This window comes from Taeniopygia guttata, chromosome 15 (genome assembly GCF_048771995.1).
Source record: "Taeniopygia guttata chromosome 15, bTaeGut7.mat, whole genome shotgun sequence".
Classification (NCBI taxonomy): Eukaryota; Metazoa; Chordata; class Aves; order Passeriformes; family Estrildidae; genus Taeniopygia; species Taeniopygia guttata.
In genome coordinates this window covers 3,428,344-3,450,374 of record NC_133040.1, presented here as the reverse complement: position 1 = coordinate 3,450,374, position 22,031 = coordinate 3,428,344, and the positions used below count along the sequence as shown (strand labels likewise).

The 22,031-nt window shown below is 45.1% G+C and overlaps 1 protein-coding gene and 1 long non-coding RNA gene across 7 annotated transcripts in view; one reads left to right on the top strand and one right to left on the bottom strand.

Moving 5' to 3' along the window:
- Window positions 1-1,914: 1,914 nt before the first annotated feature.
- LOC121470774 (uncharacterized) lies at window positions 1,915-12,422 on the bottom strand. Its single transcript, XR_005981975.2, has 2 exons — window positions 12,283-12,422; window positions 1,915-5,241 (listed from the first exon to the last, which is right to left on the bottom strand). It is a non-coding gene; the product is annotated as an uncharacterized lncRNA (long non-coding RNA).
- CABP1 (calcium binding protein 1) overlaps window positions 12,341-22,031 on the top strand; it is a 26,650-nt gene continuing 16,959 nt past the window's right edge. For 2 of the 6 annotated variants that reach the window (XM_030285814.4, XM_030285813.4), the window contains exon 1: window positions 12,341-13,116. In XM_030285814.4, the coding sequence (XP_030141674.2) occupies window positions 12,514-13,116 (603 nt within the window). In that variant the 5' untranslated portion in view covers window positions 12,341-12,513. Of the gene's footprint in view, window positions 13,117-16,085; window positions 16,484-22,031 lie in introns of those variants that run through there. The other 4 variants (XM_030285815.4, XM_072936217.1, XM_012578146.5 and 1 more) reach the window with 4 other exon arrangements.

Here is a 22,031-nt window from a genome sequence, read left to right as displayed (position 1 = left end):
TTTGTACCAGTTTTGAGAAAAAGAGACCATATTTCAGTGACATGAGGTGCAGTGTTTTATGGGGGTTTTTTTGAGGGGTAAATTAAGGTGCTTATAACTCATAAGTGATTATAAGTAGAATGTCAGTTTTGGTCCTCTTCTTCAGCAAATTTTACACGGTAGATAAAATGGTTCTTAGAGCCATTGGTTTATCCTTTTAGCAGCTGCCCTGTCTTCCCTTTGGCACTTTGGGTAGCCATGAGTACATGAGTATGGAAGTACAGCTGGCTCCCCTGGGTGTCTCATCACTCCACTTGGCCTGAGGCTTTTGACATACTTGAGCAGACCCCTGGAAGGGGATCCCAAGGACGGTAAGTTTGACCAGAGAGTGTAAAGGAGATGTGTTCAGGTTTGACTTCATGAACCCAGAACCAAGAGGGCTGGGGCGGGGGGGAACCAAGAGTGTTCATACATGTTGGAGCCTGAAAGGATTTACTTCCCTGCATTTCCAATTGCTTGTTTTCTATCTGGGGAAAATCCCTTTTGACAGCCCAAGCGGTGAGCTTCTAATTCCTGTCTCCGGCTCATTTTTCACTTCAATCCCTCAGCGAACGGATTTTAATGCTTGATGGATTCAAACAAAATTATTTCTGTTCCTGTGGCTTTGCAAAAGCCTCTAGGGTGTGTGTGTATGTGTGCACAGGGGAGGAGGATGGGGCTTGTTTTCGTTACACTCCAGTAAGCCTCCGCTCCAAGGGAGACCTATTTCATTTCTTCATTAAGGGCTTTCTTGCTGATGATTCCCCTCATGCTGTCCTCTTGGCTCTTGGGTCACAGAAGGACTTGTAAAACATTTGCTGTTCCAAGGGGTACAGGATGCAATGTTCCAGATCAGTGTTTCTGCAGCAAGTGGGGATTCAGATAATATGACCATACTGTGCTTCCAGGAGTAGCACTGGACTGGAGGGAATAACTATGAGAAAACTTTCATCTTTCCCAGCTCTCACTGGGAGTGAGACAACACCACAGGCTGAGGGATGTGGTTAGTGACTGAAGCATTATGTGGGTAATCAGTAGTGTTTAGGATTGACATCTTGTTTGAACATGTGTTTGAACAATTCACCCTACTGCCATTGTAGTGGAAAAGTGTTGCTTTTTATTACTTCTTAAGTTTTCTTCAATTTATTTAATTAATATTAATTAATTTTAAATTATTTTCCACGTTCTCTTGCCAGCAGAAATCACTGCAGGGAGCTGTGCAGAGGCTCTGCTTGCATAACATTCAGTAATCAGTCAGAATTTCAGCTGCTCAATGACCATGTGTTTCTGCTGGGCTTCTTCCACAGAGTTCCTGTATCTGGGAGGCTAAACTATTTAAATGCTCAGTATTCAAACCAGATCATTGTCATCAAAATTTACAAAACAATCACTCTATGATACACAGCTCTAATCTAATAAAGATTTATAACTAATAAAAGCTAAATATCCTCATTATTCTTTGAAGAATTTAGAGTGTGGCATAAAGTTGATGATGTCTGCCAATGTATAAAACTACTGTTGTTAGGATGTGCTAAGTCTACTTGGTGATACCATATCTAGATTAAGTTGTTTCAACTTATTATAACTGCTCCCAAGCTGTCACATTGTCAGTCAAGGCAAAAATCTTGTTCCTGGAGTTGGAAATGTATTCTGTTTCTTTACAGCATATGCCTATCTTCTAGGACAACCTCCTCTGTCCACAGCCTCCTGTGAATATTTGTTTAGAGTTACTGATCATCATAGATGATGATCTGTATTGTGTCATGTTGTAGAGCTGGTGGATCTGAGGACTACAAGGTGTAACTTGCAAGTTTGTTCCTTTTTATCTATCTCTTTGTATTATTTCAAACCCCTAGTTCCTCTTCTAACTTTAGGGTTTTTCAGTATGTGTTCTCATTTCTTATTTTGTTAAATACATTGTCTACAGGTGAGAAGCCCTATTTTATTAGTGTATTTTTCTAAGATGTTGCATCAGAGACTATTATTTTGCATTATAAATACTCAAAATTATACATAGAGTATGTGTGGAAGTTTTAGTTGTAAATACAGTAACAGTACTTCAAGAATTATTTATCTAGTTAATATAGTCTTACTTGTAATTGTATTTTTATTTCAACTTTGTCAATAATCCTCAAGATTTCAAGCCAGGGATAATAAATTGAAGTGGTAATGAACTTTGGAACTTCATTAATAAAATGATGCAAGGTCTGTTAGGTGGAAGAGGACATTAATTTATGAGCCAATAGATACTACTGGCCTGAAGGCTTCAGTTGATTGTTATAGCAAAGGTACAGGCAAGTCTCATTAGCATCTAACTGCAACAGTTTTATCAACCAGGTTTGCCAATAAATGACAACTTTTTTAAATACTGATTTCTACCACATAATTGAAGTGAGGACAATGGAGACTGGAAGTTATCCACAGTGACAGAATACAGTGTCAGTACCACTGAGAAAGCAGCATGTTGGCTTTTCACTTGTCTTTTTTACTTAGTGACTGAGACCAATAAACCTTTCCATCATTGGAAAGTCTGAGAGATAGGACTGGTCTCTTTCATCTGGAAAATCAGTATCAAGCTTTTCTCTGCATTCCATGTTATACCAACTTTCCTACCTGTGCTGCCATTGGCTCAAGTCTAGGGCTTGCTGTGCCTCTGGCACACTAAACAATATTCTTTCCACCACCCTGAAATGCTTTTCAGCCTCCTATTTACTCATGTATCTAGTCTCTATAACCCTTTAATAGTGACACACTTATCAGTGTCATCTCTGAATTTTACTTGGATATTCCTTGCTGTACTTGTTGTTTTATTTTTTAATTGCATGTAAGGCTGCACCTAGCATGGTACTCATGTGCCATTGCCCAATGTAATAAATATTTAATTTCATTTAAAGCTGATAGCATATTCATTTCCCACTGCAACACTGAGCTTTCCCCTATGAACATTTCACTGGAGGTGGCACTGCAGAGGTCTTGTCCGTGTTGTGCAAGCTGCTTCTGGCAAAATGTGCAAAGCTGATCCATGACATTTCTGGCTTCTTCTGCATGCCAAATATATTTTCAGTTTATCCCGGTTATCATAGACCATGTGTGGTTCTCCATGATTTGATCTTTGAGCTTACATCTCTCAGAGCTCTTGTATGGCACATTTTGTATTTTCATGGAGTTTAGATCTGACTTGCACTTAATTTTGGACTGGATGACTGCCAGAGGCTGGTTCTTTGACCTTCTATCAATTTTGAAAATTTTGAGGGTGAATAAATTCCCTTATTAAGAGGACAAACCTTAATTTGGATTTTCTGAAAAATTCTTGGTAGAGACACACCTTAGTAATCTTTGAAAAGGTAAGAATCAGCCAGGCCACATGCATTTTTTCAGTTTCACCTTATTTTTTTTATTTGCCTAAAGAAAATAAGTTTTAACATTTAATTTTTACGTGAAGTGCACTATCTCATCATGTATATGGATTTCTAAAGAGTCACTGCCAGAATTGACTGGAACCTCTTAAACATTTCAAATGCATCAAAATTCAGTATTAAGAAAAATAAAGCTTCTGATTGTCTTCCTTTTTACTGGCATACATGGCTTTTAAATAAACATGGATTCATAGCACATACACATGCAATTTATGATTTCCCAATTGCCTTCTGTATTTCCAGACTTTCAGCTCTTCAGAACATCTCAGTAGCTTCTTTTCTGTTGAAGTTACACCGCATGGCATCTTTTTATTCCTGATACCATCTGGCATTCCTTAATCCCTCTGCACCCAAACTGTTTTCAAAGTTATTCCTTATTAGTGACGCATTTCCAGCTGTCTCTGCTTAACCCAGTGAAGGCTTTTGCCGTGTCCCTGCTCCCGAGCCTGGGCAACTGAACCATTTACAGTCACGGTGGCCAAGGCTATGCCTTGGGAGGGAACATGCTGTAGGCAGTCCCTGCACTGGAAGTCATGGTGTGGGAATGACACACTGGCAGAGGAGGTCAGTCTCCAGCTTCTTCCAAGAGAAGGACACCTTTTAATAAGAAATATATTCATAATGCAGCCAATACTATTTGCCTGATTATGGTGTATTACAACCTGATGTTTCAATAGAACACAGTGAAATTATCAGAGCAATTGTTCCCATGAGATTCACAGAGAAATGGCCCAGGGTCTCAAAATAAATAACCTTTAGGGCACTTCCTTGAGATATTGTTTTTGGAAAATATTATCAATCTCCAGAAAATAAATCTAATACGCCTCAGTTTGTTTATGTAGCATTGAGTCCTGTAAACATTCATGCTCATTTCTCTTGGCCACTGCTCTGATGTGAAGAGCTGACATCACCATTGAGTGACAAAAGTACCAAGTGGGAATTCTGTTCTCACATGCTCTTCCCAGGACAGCCAATATAAGCCACAGGGTTGTAAATGAGCAGATGCTTTTCTCTTCTTGTTCAGATACCTTCTGTCAGAGGGCACATTGCTGAGCAAGAGTCTCAACTCCTAAGTTTTGTCTTTTTTCTTCTGCACAAGTAGCTGCTGCTGCTGTTATTATTGCTATTATTAATCATCAGTATTGTTATGTGATGCTGCAGCTCTATTCCCCTTCTTCCAAGATGTTGTTTCTGTCACTGCCTTTGATCACAACCGAGAAAAAGGCTTTGACATTGTATGTATTCCCCTAGCCCACTGCAAAGTCCTAATCCTTCTAATAGCTGGAGGTTTTCAGTTTAAATCTTTTATTAATATTCAGTCTTAATTGTAAAGCACTTCAGTGATATCCAAAAGCCTATCTTACATAACAGTCTTATCCACATTTGAGTTCTTCAGAGCTGGAGTGTCAGGAAAAACCTCTGTTTGATCTGCCTCGCCTGTCATTAGTCCTCACGCCTTTAATGCAAAAACCCATTAACAATATATTTCAACTGTCTAAGCTCAGATAATGTATATTTTTAAATATTTGATATTATTAGAAAGAGTATGACTTGCTGTCATGTACATATTTAAGTGGTGTCATGAGCAGAGTCTTTATAAAGTCTTCTGGGAGCCTTGTTTGCATCTCTAAATCATCTGGAAAGTGAAAGAAGCTATAGGAAATTGAGGTAATTAAGACATTTCATAAAGTGGCAGTGATGATAAGATCCTACTATGCCTTAGGTTTTCCTCAGCTGGGTAAACAGGCAAGAGCACCTGGAAACTGGGAAATACTTCCTTCCTGATGATGAATATCCCAGAAAGTCACTGGAAAGTAATAAAAGAGAGACCTTTTTGCTAATCAATAATACATTTTTAAATTACGGGTTTTAAGATTTTAATTAATTGTAAATGATCATTCACTTTCCTCTTACAGTGATTCACCTATTTTAGGAAATTGCCAGCTCTTCCCAATGTTTATATATTTTAGTAAAGACTAGGAGTGAGCCTTCACACTAAAACTGGCGTATTTACAATATGAACCCTTCATGTTTACTTAAGGAGATGGTTTTCAGAGGATCAATTCAGCTCAGACATATAGTGTCCAGACTGAACAAAGCCCAAAGTGCAAAGATAGCCTGAAGTGAGAGCTTTTCCAATAAACTAATGTAGAAAGCAGAGTTCTAAAACAGTTTGATGTAACTAATAAGCAGATAAAAGAGAGATATAAACTTGTGCTTCAGACGGTAAATATTAACATCTCCTTAAAATCCACCTAAAAGGACAAAGGACATACCAGCACATGTCCACAGTTTGTATGTCAGAGTATGTCAGAGGCAGATTTCTGTTTCCTCCAGCTTCTGTACATGCTGTGTTGAAAGATTTTTAGAAGCCTGCAATACTTTCTCCTTTGCATCTGAACAGAGAATCTTAAATCCAAAATCCTGAGGACCCCTTTGGAAAGCAGATGTTACTTCCTGTTCTTCACATGGAAAGGAACTAAGCCATAGTGCAGTAAAGCTGAAATCCTTGGAGGAACTCTTCAGTGGGGGGAAGTACCTGAATTTATCATTCCTGATTCAAGCAAAATTTTGGGCAGTAAGGGTGGTCATGAACTCATCTTTTGACAGCAGTTCCCTGCTTCACACTGGTGTATGTTGATTGCCTGAAAACTGTGAAGCTGATTTTTGACACTGCACAGCTAAAACGACTTAGTCTGTATGAGTTATTTTATCCTTTAATAATTATATAATATAAATGTTTCTCTAGATGTTGAATTGTTGGAAATCACTAAAAACCTAAATTATTCAATATAACTTGATAATTGTACTAATGAGATTTTGTTAGATACAACATAGCACCCCTCTGAAATGAAGAATACAAAGCACTTTGCAACAAACTTATTTGTACAGTTGACAACTGAAAGGTAATTTAGGCAGGGTGATACTACTGAAGCTGTTTTGTTCAGGACATCAGGTCTTCTATTTAATTATTGAAAAAAAATTAGATCCTTAAAGATAAGGAATTCTCAGTGCCTCTGTCTAGTTTCCTGTGCCAGTGGCACTGGTAGCAGCATCTTGTCCCTCTTGCTCCATGAGCCTGCTGGCTCAGCAGGGAGGTGGGCATGCGTGCACAGGAGCTGTTTCAGCTGATGCTCAAACAAGGTGTCCTTCCTCACTGGCGTCCTAGGGCTGTTTGTGATCTGAAAGGCACTGCTGGCTGCTGACAAACCTGACCACATTTTGTAACTCAGCTTCCTTTGTAACAACTTTTCTTTCTGGTTATAAACCAGACGTGCCAAACCCTGTCTCTCCCTGGAGCTATATTCTGATTATAACTGTGTTGGTTATGTACCAATATCAATGTTCATTAAATAAAAAGATTTGAGAGAGAGCAGCTCTATGGAGAGAGAACAGCCACCCCAGAGATAATGAGTGATTCACTCCAGTTGATCCCAAATGCATTTCAACTCACTATAGTTATTTCTTACTCTTGCCTGTTTGTTGTATAACTGAGTTTACATTGTATAATGGAGTTGTTCCATGACACATTCAGTTGTTCAGCCCATATTTTAGTTGTTGGTGTTGAAAGAGTCAAAGGATGAAAGCAGTGCCTACTTTTATTCTGATTTCCCAGGTGCATCAAAAGTGTCAGTATAAAATATGAGGACTGATGTATGATAATCTTGTTACACCTTAATACTTTTCCCACTGGAAAATGTCCCTCTCCCAAAATAAATACAAGAGGTCTTCTTTGCCAGGAGACTGGCCTGAGATCTGGCTGCTAGACAATGGGCAAGCAATAGTAATTTATTCAGCTTTGTCCCTAAACTTCCAACCAAATTGCAAGTATCTGGCCTTCAGTGCTGCTCTCTTTCCATTCCCTGAACTAATTCTTAAGGCAGTTGATAAATAACCTTTTTTTCCTATTTTTTTTTTTTTTTAACTGGCAAAGATTAAATGTTCCTAGTTGGGAGAGGAAAAAAAAAAAAAAGGCAGTCTTTTTACCTGATAATCAGGAATACTTTTAAATGCAGCTGAAGAGTCCATCTGTCTCAGATATAAGCCTGAAGTCCAGATCACGTTTCAGAAAGAAGTAACTCCATCACATATGTAGTTTATTGTGCTTGTAAAACATTTGCATGCGCTTGTGAAAAGCTTTGCTCTTACCAAAGAGCTTTGCTCAGGTCTTCTGAAAAGTGGAAAATTATGAAGTGATTTAGTTTTCTCCCTCCTAAGTTAATTATTGCTCTCAGTGTAAACCAAAGACAAGCTGATCAATTGAGCATCCCTTTGTTATTTACTATTTGTCATATTATAGTTTTATGCCTCCATACTGTGTCAAATGAAGAGAGAGAGACCACTGCCACTGTTAAAACCACGTCAGTTTTGCTTCAGTGATTTTCAGAGGTTTGGGGTTTTTTCCTGGAACCTATACTTAGACCTTTAATATGTTTCCTGCCTGCCTTGTGGTTCATCTCCACGTGCACAGCAGTGCTTTTTACAGAGATGTGACTGTGAAGTTGACTGTAGTTTGGCAACAGAGATGTCTGATATGAAAGAGGTGACATTTGCCAGCCGTGGGCTCTACAACTGCAAAGCTGAGCCATCTATATCAGCTTAATTAATTGCATTCCTAGCTGTATGAACTGAGACTGAGACTCAAAAAGGGTGTGTAGGAAGGAGGTAGGGTGAGGAGTAATTCCAGGAAAATAATTTACTTTTGTTTCATTCCTGGAGTAGGGAAGGCTGGATCCTTTCATATGAGTCTAGCTAGAGTTAGGCCACACATGATAGCTCAGGGAACCCAGTTGTATCTGTTCCATTGAAAAGCAGAATTTCTCTTACATCTTCTTTCATGTTATTTTTTTTTTACAAGCTAAGAAAGGGTTGGGGCATCATCTCTTTGTGAAATGTGGTCTCCTTCTCTGACTGGCCTCTCATGTGCCAACACATGAAGTTGTAAAGACAAGGTCAGATCTGTGCCCTCACAAAGCATCACAGTGAAAAGGTTTGTTGCTTCTCTTTGGAAACAATTTCCCTCTTCCACACTCATGATTGCACTTACCTGTTTTTCCCACTGCAAACTTTGTGGACACAGCCTGGCCCTCTTGCCAGTCCTGTATATTTACATTATAATGTATGGGGAGCTTCACCTTTGTCCCTACACACTTCTTCTGCCCCTTATCTCTCTGTCATCTGGTTTTTCTGCAATTGTGTTTTTCCTGTCATTCATCCATTTCTCTTGTGGACTGTTATTTTTGTTCCATTGCCCTTCATCCTCCTTTCCCATTCCTGTAGGCTTATTACAGGATCCCACTGCAGCCTTTCCACTTCGATGCTATTTGACCATAGAAAACAGTGACATTCAATTTATCTGCCACTGTCCTGACAAATACAAAGGGAAGTTCTTCCTTTGCAATCAGGATGCAAGTAAACGGAAGGATGGATTTGAGCACAGGGATTACAGCTGGAACAATAATGCCTTTGTAATACTGTCAGGATTATTCCTCTCCTGTGGAGAAAAACTTGAGGAGCAAAACCAAGTCTTCAAGCAAACAGAATCTCCAGCTGTCAATGCTTTTGCTTCCTCTGGAGGAGACACATGCCTGTCTAAATACAATATGCTTGAAGACCAACACTTGGCATCTATATGACTCTTGAAACATTATGTGTTTCTAAAATCCTCTAAAAGCAATGGATGGGAAAGGGAAAGACCTTAAATGAGGGCTAGGCAATTCATCTTTTACAGGACAGATTCCTGATTAGTATCCTGATTCCCAGCCCAGTCCAGCTTAGACTTCAGTTTGCTTTAGCAATTGTTTGTATGATATCATACTTATCCTAGATGATTATGTTCTTGAAAATGCAGGCAGGAGAAATAATAAAGACTAAACAAGCATCACAGACATTTTGTGCCTTCCCATCAACAGCTTGCTGGAGACTTCTTTTAATGGGCAGTACTCACACATTTTACTCTTAAACTCCTTTTCTAGGCCTTTAACTGAAATGGAATTTGGGGCAGGCAATGCAGCCCTTGTTTGTTTTAACAATATTCCCATTTTTGTCAAAAATCTTCTCTATGCACAAGTGAAGCCAAAAAGAATTGACCAAACCTTTCCCCCGAAAAATGCTCATGCATTTGCTCACGGGCTTGCTTTTTGATAAGCACTCTTACAGAAAGCCACGATTTTACATTTACAGGCAGTGCTGTTTGTCATTGCACGCTGGAATTGGATCTACCTTCCCCCGCCAGCCTCAGGCTACTCGCTTGCTCCAGAATCCCCCAGGTTGGGGAGGGAGCACAGCTCCTCTCTGGCTTGGCCTTGGACTGAATCACACGGATAGTTTAACTCAGCTCTGTCTCAGGAAGCAGTGAGCGTGCATGTTACATAATATAATCTTCATGTCTTGAGGATTCAGGCCTGTCCTCTTTTGTGCTGCCAGATGGAAGAGGAGCCACGCTCTCTCTGGAGAGATGTCCCTACACATCTCGCTGCTCAGCTGTGCTGGAATTAATGTGCTTCTCTCTGCAGCGGGGCACTGTTTTTCCCTGGCATTTGGCTCCAGAATAACTAGCTCTTTAGTATGCAGTGGATGCTATACAGCCACTGGGATCCCAAGATTAATTTGTCTAGAAAAAGAGATACATGAAGAACCTCCAAAAGGAATTTGTGGGAGGATGTACTCCAGATCCTCTCAACAGCTATGGTTTGTTCCCAGCTGAAACCAGCTGAAATACAGGTGTTGTGGACAGCCAGGTTTCTGCTTTGTACTCTCACTCTGTTCCATTACAGTTTTTTCAGCTGCTGCTGCTGTTTTGTTACTCAGTTCTGTAACATGGCCCCTGACTGCATTGTTATTGCCTCTTTAGTTAGGCCGTTTCATGCCCTGATCCCTGACGTGCTCTCCAAAGTGATGAATCACACCTGCACTAGTGAGTCCCTTCTTGCTAATGAGACATATGCTCCAAATTCTGCAGTGCTCAGTTGATTGAGGCAAGGAGCTACAACCCACCTGTAGACAGAAATGGCACTACAGTCCTCAGGAATAGCTCAAAAGACCCCCAGGGAGGGTGAGGGCAGCGTTAGTCAAGCTAGCAAGAAATCTTACCTGTGGGACTTCCTCACAACAATGCCTCATCAGCACCAGCTGTAACTCCAAAAACAGCAGCTTCTCTAGAAGCAATGTTACATCCTGATGGAATTAACTCCCCAAGACATGGAGCTATTGAGAAATATTCCCTTCAGCCTCCTGCTACTGCTGAGATTCCTGGCAGAAGGACCTATGTAGCAGCCATGGCTCCAGCAATGCAGGTGCAGTAGGGAAAGGCAGGAGTCATGCTCATCCACCCATGAGTAGTGATTCTGCACTACTGACAACAAACGGGAGCAGCCTGTTCTGAAATAAAAACCAGCCCACAACAAAACCCCAAAAGGTACCTTGGCTATAATTAGGAGCTGAAATGATGCTGCAGGTTTGAGTGGAAAGTTGGTGCTTGAAAAACGTCCCTGCCATGAACCCCTTCAACAGCCCATTCAGCCACCACAACAGCTGCTGCCAAGCGTCCTAAGCGGGAAGGGGGCAGAGGGACCAGCCTCTTCTGCTCTCTGCCATCCATAGGATGGATGGAGGGCACCTTGGGCAGGAATTGCACTTGGCTGCTGTGCATCTGATGCTGATAGCACAGCTGACGAGAGGAAGCAATGCTGAGCCAGGGCTGCAGCATCTTCCTCTTTCCATGGCAGCTTTGCCCTGACGAGCACAGGTATCTGTAGTGGTGGGGGCACAGCAGCACAGGCTGCAATGGGACCCCTGGCTGCAGAGAAGTTGCACTTGTATTGTTGAAGAGAAGACTGTCATCACATAGTAACTGCTGTGCATGTGCCAGCAAGAGCAGAGTGAGCATGAGTAAGCTTATTATGCGATAATCACACCTTCATCTTTCTGGGTGGATAAACTGCTGAGGTATCCAAGTCTGGCAGTGAGGCACAATCACTGTCTGAGGATGAGCAAGAAGCAACTGGGACCTTTCCCCACTGGAAATGTCTCATTTGATGCCATTATCTCTTTCTGTTTTTAAACAGAACATCGTTATTGAACCACCTGTTGCCACTTAATTACCTGTGTTTGATTACAAAGATGTTAAGTAATCGGCTTTTTAGGTACAAACTCCTTCATTTTTATATCCTTGCATAATGTCCCCTAGCAAAGCTTTTATGTCCATTTCAAAAGCTGCATTAAAACTTCTCCTGTGAGCTATGTCAGGGACACAGAGGCCCAGCCTCCTCTCCTGAACTTTGTGAAATCTGGATCAGGACTTAGAATCCTCTTGGTTATACTGATCAGACCTATAGCTGCCGGCCTCTGGGGCAGTGTCCACCGCGGCCCCGTGTCGGTAGGCTGAGCACACAGGTGGTGCACACAGGTGGTGCACTCAGGTGGGCCACGACCCCCAAACCGTGCTGGGTCCTGGTTGCGGTGCAAAGGAACTGTCCGAGGGGCACACGTGTGGGCAGGTGGGTCACCGCGCTGGGCAGGGGTGCTCACCTATCCGGCTCTGCCCTCGGCGGCACTGAGCTCCTTCCGGGGAAGCCTCGGGAGTCAGGCCTCCCCCACCGTCGCCCCCGGGACGCCGCCAACCCCGCCGTCGCGCCGCCGGGGGCGAGGTCCCGCGGCTCCCGCCCGCCGCCGCGCCTGGGGCTGCGGCCCGGCGGCCCCACCGCCGTGCCCGGGGCTACCGGGCCCTGCACGCCCGCCGCGCTGCGGGAGCGCCGCCCGCCGCCGCCCGCACCCCTCGCGGCGCCGCTTCGCCTGCGGCGCGCCCCGGCCCGAGCCGGCCCCCGGCGGGGGCGAGGCCCCGTCTCACCTGGAGAGGCGGTGGCGCGGAGGGTGGGGGGGCAGAGCCCCGGAGGGGGAGACGGTGCCCGCCGGCCCCCGCCGGAGCGCCCCTGCCGCGGCCTTTGTCTGCGCTGTCACATGGGCCGCGGTGCGGGATTTAAGCGGGTCTCCGCAGGACATGCCGTGAGCGGCGCGCCGCAGCCCTGCCCGCAGCGGCAGCGCTCCGCCCGGCCGGGGATGCGGCTCTAGCGGCCCCGCGATGAGCGGCTCCTCCATGGCGAAGAGCGAGTCCCGCACTTCGCTGCTGAAGGCGGCGGGGAGCCGGCGGGCGGCGGGCGGCCAACCCCAGCCCCGCGGCAGCCGCGTCCGGGACGGCAAAGGACAAGGCGGGCAGATGGGGAGGGAGCCGAGCCAGGAGCAGCTCCCCGGCGAGCCCAGTGCCCGCAGGCCGCTCTGCCACCCAGGCGCCCGGGAGGACGGAACGAGGGGCGCGGGGAAGCTGTCACATGGACGGGGGGAGACTCAGCCCGAGCCGGCGGAAGGAGGTCCAAGGAGAGGCAGCAGCAAGGAACCGGTGCGGACATCCAGGCAGCATCACCACCTCCCGCCGCACGCCAGCCACGGTCACCCCCAGGACCAGCATCAGCTCTCAGACAGGGATGGGGAGGAGGCAGAGGAGGACTTTTTCTTCAGTCACAGGCAGAGGTCCAGCAGAGAGTCCCTGAAGCTCTCGGAAGGCGCTTCACCTCTGTCCAAATCCAGCAGCAAGTGCTCCACCAAGTCCAGCGGCAGCGATCGGTCAGTGGAAGCGGATCCCCTCATCCAGCAGCTGCACCCCATGCTCAGCTCGGTCTTTGGCCAGGTAAGGGGCAAAGCGCCCCTCGCCACCCACCCCTCCCTCTCTTCCCGCCCGCTTTCCCTCCGCGCCCCCTCCTCCTGCGGCTCACGGACCTTCGGCTCCTCGCTCCGGAGCCCCCCGCGGCCCCGGGCACAGCCCGCAGCTGTAAATGCACTGCTTCCTGGCCGGCCCTGCCGAACTTCTCCCGGCGCTGCGGCACGGCCGGGGGCGCTGCGGGGTCGGCCCCGAGGAGGGCTCCGCGCCGGGGACGGGGCGCGGGTCAGAACCCCCGGCACCCGCCCGCCCGCGCCGCCGGGCGCTGCGGAGGGCGCTCTCGGTGGTGCTGACGGGGGAAATGCCGGTGCTTTTCCGGGGAAGTTGTGGCTCTGCCTGCTGAGGGTGAGAGTCAGAGAAGCGGGTTTTTAAAAGCTATTTACTTATTAGATTCCATCTCTCTGGCTCCCCGCCTTGCTTTGCTGTATTTGTTTACATCTCCTCATGGTACATTTCTGTACAATCAGCATATGAATCATTTCTGATGGCAGAAGCTGTCAGGAGAAGGTAGTGGGGAGGACGACAAAAAAAAAATCCTGACCCAATTCCGAAGCCTTCCCAGTCACTATGTTAGAATGGAACAGATGCTTTTGGTGTTTGCCAGCTCTTTTGGTACAAAGCTGTCGCTTTTAGCTGCTTTTGGTAGTGAAATTACCCAACACGGTTACCCTCTAAAAATGAAAAGGCAGAGGGAGACAAGCTTGAAATTTTCTTTTAGAGACATCTAGGGATGTTACTGAAAAATGTAATCTCTGGGAAGATTAATGTAACTGCAATCTTCCAGAAGCACAATTATAGGTATAAGCCAGTAGCCTGGGTGGCCAAGTTCCATCCAGCCATGGAAATGATCAATTAAACCAGAATTATGATTTCTGGAGTTTGTTATCATTGAGTCTTTTCTTTCTTTCTTCTCTTTCTCTCTTTTTTTCCTCCGCTTTTTTTTTTTTTTAAATGTGTGTTTGGGAGGCTTTGCAGGAAGCCCATTCAGACTGAGATTATGGAGAGAATTAGAAAAATTTTTGTAATATGGGACTGTTGTCTATTTTTGTTCATCTTGACTTCTCCAGATAAAAATCAAAGCACATCTGTTCTCTCCAAAGCACAGCACTTTTCCATCCTCACTGACAGTCTGCTGTTTAGGAATTTTACAGTTGTATTTAACTTAAAACAAGTATTACCCTCCCTGTACCAATGGTGCATCCAAAGTCTAGATTAAAATTTTGTTGTCACAATAAGGAAGAAGACTGGTTAGCAGATTGATGCTCAACCAGGTTACAGAAAGCCATATTCCAGCCTCAGGCTTTGAAATGCATGTTCTTGGCTCTGACTTACACTGTAGTTCTGAGCAAAGCGAAGATGTATCCAAGAAAAGATTTTAAGTCTATGGAGCTGTATGTTCCCAAAGCATCAGAAATACAAACAAATTCATGCCAGGTCTCCCACTCATGGAAACTCCTCTGGTTTTGAGCTCAGTACTTACCTGAACAGCATCTTTATTTTACCTGCTCTGCTGCTCGCATCCCACTGTCAAAAGAAATTTCTGAAAGCTGTACATGTAGCAAAATTTACCTGTGGTGTTCAACAATGCCCTTTACTGGAATGAGAGCGATGCAATCCTAATTTTCACTTTTTCACTGAGTACATTGCACCAGTGCTTACACGCACACACCAGCATCTTTCTTTTGGAATGTAGTGTTATTTATTCCATTTTCTCTCTGTATTAATCTCTTACTTGCTTTCTTTGAAGTAACTGTGACAGAATGAAAATTTAGTGGAGATTTTAGATCTGACTTTTAGGGCTGTAGTAGATCCCCCTGTACAGGGTCAAGATAGGGAACTATAATTTTTTATAATTTAGGGCACACAAAGAGCTGGTTACATGAGATGCATGAAGATTTTTTTTTTTTTTTTTAGTGATGTCAAAATCCTGGAATGAATAAAGGCCCAGGGATAAGATGTGTGGAAATTCTGCCATGGCACAGAATGATACAAATTTTGTTTCTGTGAATGAAGAAATAAATGCCCAGCATTTTGTAAAAATGTGTGTGAAGGTTTGAAGCAGGCAAGGATTTACACCTGCAAGAGCCCAGTCTGCAGCCTAGGCTGTGGCAGGGTCATGGGTGCAGACATGTCCAGGGTTGCAGTCTGAGGCTGCAGGTGCCGTAACACCAGTCTGCTCCACATTGTGATTAGAAGACAGCAATGGCTCAGCAGATAATTCATTTAATATGAAAACTTCTTTCTAGCCCACACAGCCCACTGTGAAACAGTTAAAACAGTAATTTTGCAGTACAGAGGAGAGGAGCACAGTGATGCATATCACAGCAGCAGAGCACTGTGGTCCAGCAGCACCAAGTATATCTTGTTCCAGCTCTACAGATGTGGAACATCATCTCTCTGTTCCATGGTGGTGCAGTGATGTGGTCGCAGATGCAGACACTACAGTAGTACAATCAGATACACAGAAAAGATTGCAGGGATGACTCCATGGAGAATGTCATTATTGCAGTAACAGCAAAAAGGAGCAGTTTCAGGACTAGAGGGTTGTGTCTGAGGGAGACAGATTTGTAGCTGTGCAGAAAAAAAGACAGAGTGAAGGAAGAAGCGCTGTGTTTATATAACCAGCACAGCAATATAGTGCACTGTGGGTGTGTACTCCAGGAGAATGCTAAGATACTGCCAGGATACAGGATGCAGTGATATTTTATTAATTTGCTTATGCTATATTGGTGCAGTGATGTTATAATACCATTAAGCAGTAATACTCTTTTAGGATATTTTACCATTTTGTAATTGAGTGGTACAGGAATTAACAAAAGTAGGGTAGTGTAATGATGCATTAATTATAAGCCAGGATGTCATCTTAGCCTAATGACATGCTTGCACACCGGCTCAGCACAGCAGTTGCAGAGCAGTCTGCTGTGGACTTTATGCTGGGTTGGGATGCAGTGCGTGCAGCTCCGAGTGTCTGGAGAACACAGCATTGACAACGCAGTGCTGTGGTAATGCAATCCTGGGGCAGAGCAGAGATGTGATACTGGTGCCATGTGGTAGGAGTTTGGCAGTGCACGGGTGCGATAATTGTGGAGTGTTGTAGCCTGACAGAAGAGTTTAGCAGTCTACTGATGTAGTAATACAATATTCCAGACTAGAGCCATTCTGTACAGCAGTGATCGCTTCTGGTGTGATATTTGCAAAGGGCTGCACTGATCTGACAGCACCATCCCGCTGTAGCAGAAGGCAGCAAATTGAGTATTACCACCATGCCGCAGTTTTTGGAAGCACAGCTGAGTTAGCAAGAGGACAACGCCACAGACTTACCTGGTGACAGTGAAGTGTGAGTATGGGCTGGTTTTATGCGGGACAGTGGGACAGTAGTGTCTTAAAGTGGCCTTACAGTGGTAGAAGCTCAGTGCAGTGTGAGAGCAGTGCTGTGACTCTCAGGTGTAGATGGCAAGGGATGTGTGTATGATAATGCCGCAAAGTGGGAAAGAACAGGGAGCATAAGGAAGATGTTTCATGTGATTTTGGCCTGATAGGATAGTGTTGGAGTGGCCAAGTGGCAAAAGTGTGTTGTGAAGCATAAGGGAGCATGCTTATTACCCCTGCAGAGCAGAAGAGCATGAGGGTCCTGTAAGTGTCTCTAGTGTGGCTACAGATGATGGTTCAGCAACAGAAGAGGAGTGGTGACCCCTCAGCAGCTGGGATGGTGGTGAGGTGGCAGCCTGGCAGCAAGACACAGTTTGTTAACGTGACAACAGTAACAACAGCAGCACAGAGACCGGGACAGCAGTGCGGTGGCAGCAGGACCGCAGTGCAAGTTTTGTGGCATTCCTGGGGCAGCGGTGATGTGGCTGCAGTGCCCACGGTGCAGCAGCCGCTTGGCACCTGGCTCACCACGGCTCTGTACAGGGACTGCGGCACAGACAGACACCGGTTCTCATCGCTTCATCCTCCTGTGCCTCAGCGCTGGGCTAGCTGGCAGCTTCGAGAAGAGCTTTTTCCGGGCATTTGCTATGCAATATTAATTTGTAAGCGATCCTGCCATGTGAGACCTGAACGTTTTCAGAGCCGTTTAGCTTTCACACCCTACTTGACTGTTAAATTTTTCAGTGAAGTGATTCCCCAACAGTTTTCTGTCAATTGCCTCTGGTAGCATGGGGATCAAAGGGGTCAAACAATTGCCGTAGAGAATCATGAAATATTTACAGGGTTCTGCTGTTAGCACTCTGGCCAAAGGAGCTTTTGTATTTCTATTTGTTCAGGGAGTTTAAAGCCTCTCCTGCACCATCTCCCATTCCTGATTTATTGTCAGTGTCCACATTACCATTAAAATAGGGAAGGAATCATTCTGCATTTCCTGTGAAATTTTCCTTTTATTTTCCTGCTCCATCCCCCTTTATTCTTGAGCTTTAGACCTTAACACGTTTTAACGGACCTTACAGAAAACTGGGATGACAGAAGTGGCCCCATTTTGGGACAGGAGGTGACCCTAGGCTGCCTGTGTGGAAAGCATGCCAAGAACTTTCTCCTCTGACCAGCCGAGAGCGTGTAGGGAAAAGGTGCCTTGTTCAGCCTCTCGCCTTTCTGGTCTTCTCATCTGCCAGATAACTGTTCCCTCCAGTGTCTTTGGCTTCAGCTGATTATAAAAGGCATTTTGCCCAAGAGCAGTCACTGCATCAGGACCATTCTTGGAGATCCATCCGTGGAGATGCAGGAAGCCCTGGCCAGTCCTGCTAGGGTAGAGTGGCTCCTGGCTTAGTAATGGAAGTTTTCAGCTGTCCCTGTGTATTAGCAAGGGAGGCTGTGTTGTCTTGGGCTGCTCTGGAGCAGTGACGCCAGCAATGGAAACTTTCAGGTGTCACGTTGTGGGGTGGCGAAGTGAAGGTGAAAGGCCTGGGTTTCCAGGTGCTCATGTGCTGTGTTGTGCCTGTAAGGCAGGTGAAGCAGTGGCATGTCAGGGCTCGTGACAAACTGAGACAGTCTCTAACTAAACTGCTCATTAACAGTTAAATCAGCACAGTAATTTGGGGTGAACAGACTTCTGGCTTAGCATGACTGACCGCCGAAGTGATGCTGGTCCCGTGGCACCGTCTTAGCTCGCGTGGAGTATGGAGCGTGAGTGAACAGATTAGGAGGCAGAAAAAACGCGGAGAAACGCCGCATCCTGCACCGACTATTCCTCCGTACCTTATGGCACCTCTAAAGGCTCATACCGGCCCCCAAAGGGTCCCTGAGGGCGCAGGCGGAGAGGGAAGGGAGTCCCCATGGCCACAGGAGACACTCCCGCGGACAGCAGTATTCTCTCCGCTGCTGCCCATCTCTCCGGGGCTCCCGGGACCGGCGCTGCGGGCGGCCTGTCCCGCACGCACTCCGCCGCGGGGCGCCGGGACAGCGGGACTGCGGCGGCCCCGGTCCCGGCCCGGCTCCGGCGGCCCCGGCGCGCCCCCGCGCGGCCCGCCCGCCTCGGCCCGGGCCCTTCCCCGCCCGGCGGAGCCACCTGGACACGGACCCGCCGCGCTCCGGGCTCCCGGGGCATGCCCTGTCCCTGGGCCGCCCGGTGAGTGTGTCAGACCCGGGGGGAGCCCCGCTGTTGCCGTGAAGTAGGCCAGAGCCGCTCCCAGCTGCGTATTCACAGCGGTCCGGATATGTGCGTGGGGCCCGTACAGCTTGCGTGCTTCCATCCCTGCATGAGTTGCCACAGCCCATGTCCATGCATGTAGACTGACATAAAAAGCCTTCATATACGTGTCTTGTCTATGTACACACAGCCTGCTCGTGCAGTCTCTGCTAAATCTTCTGTGTGGCTACACAACCACCTCTGTACACGCTTATGCATTCCTGTGCTTAAAACATCGCTCGGCGTTTGTGTGCACACCTGCCTGCTGACACCTGGCACACCTTCCAAGGTAGGTCTCATGTTTTTATATGTAACGAACTCAGACACAGAGAAACACTGTTCCACTTGAGCCTATCCACTTAGTTCCCCCTTTGCTCAGCTTGGAGAAAAGTTCATCACATTTATTGCTTTTAAAGAGCTTGAGGGATGTGAGCCAGACGTACAGAATCACTAAGGGGCAATGGATAAGCCTCCTGCCTGCAGTCGGTCTGCCAGCAAACATTAATCTTTGTCAGTGATTTACTTTTTAAACAAATCTGTTTTAAAAGGCTATAGAAAGACATAAAAATAAAACTAAGCTAAAAGAGCAGTCATTAAATATTCTATTCATGAAATATACAGCAAGTATGATCTAATGCACTGAAATACACAAACCTTCTGGTTAGATTCAGTTTATCTTTGGAGAGGAGAAAAAAGCTTTCAGTAATAAATTAATCATCATTTATATAAGTTCACTGTCCATTTTGTTAAGCTTTACCACCTTGATTTTTATTTCATGCAATCCTCAGTTTCAACACAATGTCAGGGAAGTTAAGCTTTAGATGTAGTGTCTGGGCTGCGGGTTGTCAGCAGAATTAGCTGTGATTCTTTGTAGCATTCCAGCTTCAGTAACTGTTTTTCCCTGATGCGTCCATGAGTGGTATTGATTTCCAATAACAAGCAGCTATATGGTGTGCATTCAGTAAAAGATGCCTAGCTAACTTTGGGCTCCATTTCAATGATCCTCTGACATTCCTGTGACCTTAGAGAGCAGCAGCAGTGTCCATGAACCTGAGTAATCCCTCAGTCAAATGCCCCACTTAAAGGTAAAGAGCTGTCCTATCTATGGTCATATTTAGATTTTTAGTAGCTTTCTGCACCAGCATAAGACCATGAACTCAATGCTATCCATGAATTAAGACATTAGCAATATTCTAATATTTCTTCCACCCATTCTTCCCCTAGAGCACTTTGCATCTTGCAACCATCTGTGGAAGAAATACACAGCATTGTTTCATCCCACTGAGACAAAACACATTCTCTGCACTTGGAAGGAAACAGGCAACTGTGTAACATTGGGAAGCATCATGTCACAACAGCTGAAGGCAGGAAGTAGAAAAACACCAGTAACCTCAATGTGTTCTGCTGAAAAAAGACACAAAGGGTTTAGATACTTTGGGACCAGCTGCGTTGAGATATAGTCAGAGACCTGGGATACACAGTTTGGCCCTTTTAAAGGTGCTGTCAGGTCCTTACTCAAATTAGAAGAGAGAGGCATATCTCCGTTTTAGGGTGGCAAATCTCACTTAATGCTGCAGGGTTGGTTTGGAGTATTTGGTTGATATTGGTTTCCAGGCTTCTGCTCATCTGATGATCAGTAGCACCTCAGTGTGCCAGCTAAATAGTGACCCCTTGTCCCTCTTATTTCCAAAGAGATGAGAGAGCTGGGCAGAATTAGCTGCTTTTGCAGTAGTCACAGTTGGACAGAGTGCAACAAAATTCCCATATTCTGTAGCAAAGACAAGGAACTACATAAGGTTTATTTTAAACAACCTCTGTGCTCCACATACACGACAAATCTTCACAGCAGCTTCTGAGCTGTCAAGTTTGTACTTGTCTTTTTGTAGCCATTGATGATCTTTAGGATCATCATCAGCAAATATCCACAGTACATTGTGGTCTGGCCAACGCATCTCCTGCGTAGGAACTTGGAAGTTGGGCTAATGCAAAATACTTGTATCAGATCTGCAGGGAAGGTGTCAGGAGAAAGCACGTTCCCATCTATTTTCATCTAATGCAGAATGAAAGCCAGCTATTTACAGACAGAGCGGTTCTAAACAGAAGCTGACAGGCAGTCCAGGCTTTGTTACCTTGAGAGGGATAGAAAATATCCTTGGTCTTTTAAATAAACATTCTGCTGTTTGTGATTGATTATGATCCAATTGCTCTAATGGAGGAGAATATTATGCACAGCATGAGTCAGCAACACTTTCCTCCTAGAGCAGCTGATAGCAGAGAAAGTTCCCAAACTTTCTGCAGAATTCCTCTCACTAGATGAGAACCTGGACTGCATCCACCAATACCTGCTCGTGCCTCCCCTTGAGATGGACCTGTACTTGTCTGACTGGCATATGGAACCATCCAAAGTTCATTTGAGGTTAGAAAACACAACTCAAGGTGCAGCAAAAGCACTTGGGAGCTGATGCAGAAGAAGAAACTGAAATCAGTCACAGAAGTTCATAGTGCCAGTGCATGTTCAGTGGTTGGGAGCTTCAAAATGAGGTCCTTGACTGAACTGGCAACAGGAGGATGTTGCCTAATCCAAATGGCTGAGTTCATTCAGTAAACAAGACAGTTTCTGTAAAACTGTATGTTCCTGTAAAATAGAGACCTGTAGCCACCAGATAAAGGGTTATTGGAAGCAGATTTGAAAGCTACTAATCCATGTGTGCATTCTCCACTCTGTCATAGTAAAAAGTACAACAAAAATACTTGCCTTGTTAGGATAAAAAAAGTAAGGGGATTATTTTAATATAATACATTTTTGAAGCAATTAATGGGCTCTTGGTAGAACTGTGGAATTCAGTGAAAAGGTACTAGGAAAGAGTTTTCCTGCTTTACTATACAATACCATTACCTACTGACATTGCCCTGTAGCAGTATTTATGTTGTGTTGAGAACAATGATGTAATGTTCCAGCACATGAAGGACTGTGCACTGAAACAGGCCTAGCACCTGAACAGTCCCCATACGAATCCATACTTCCACTGAAAATTTTTGCCAAGCAAAGCTACAGTTTGATAAGCAATCACATGTCTTGGGTTGATTTTGTTCTTTCTGTTGTGTCTGTTGGATATTTGCTGCCGCTGGATAAAGCTTCTGGCACCTGCCAAGTGATTGGCTATGAGGAGTTCCAACATTTTCCTATGAAATGAGCATTTCTGCCAAAGGTGCCAGCCCAAAGCACAGCACTGCTGCTTTTTAAAGTATCCAGACATATTAAACC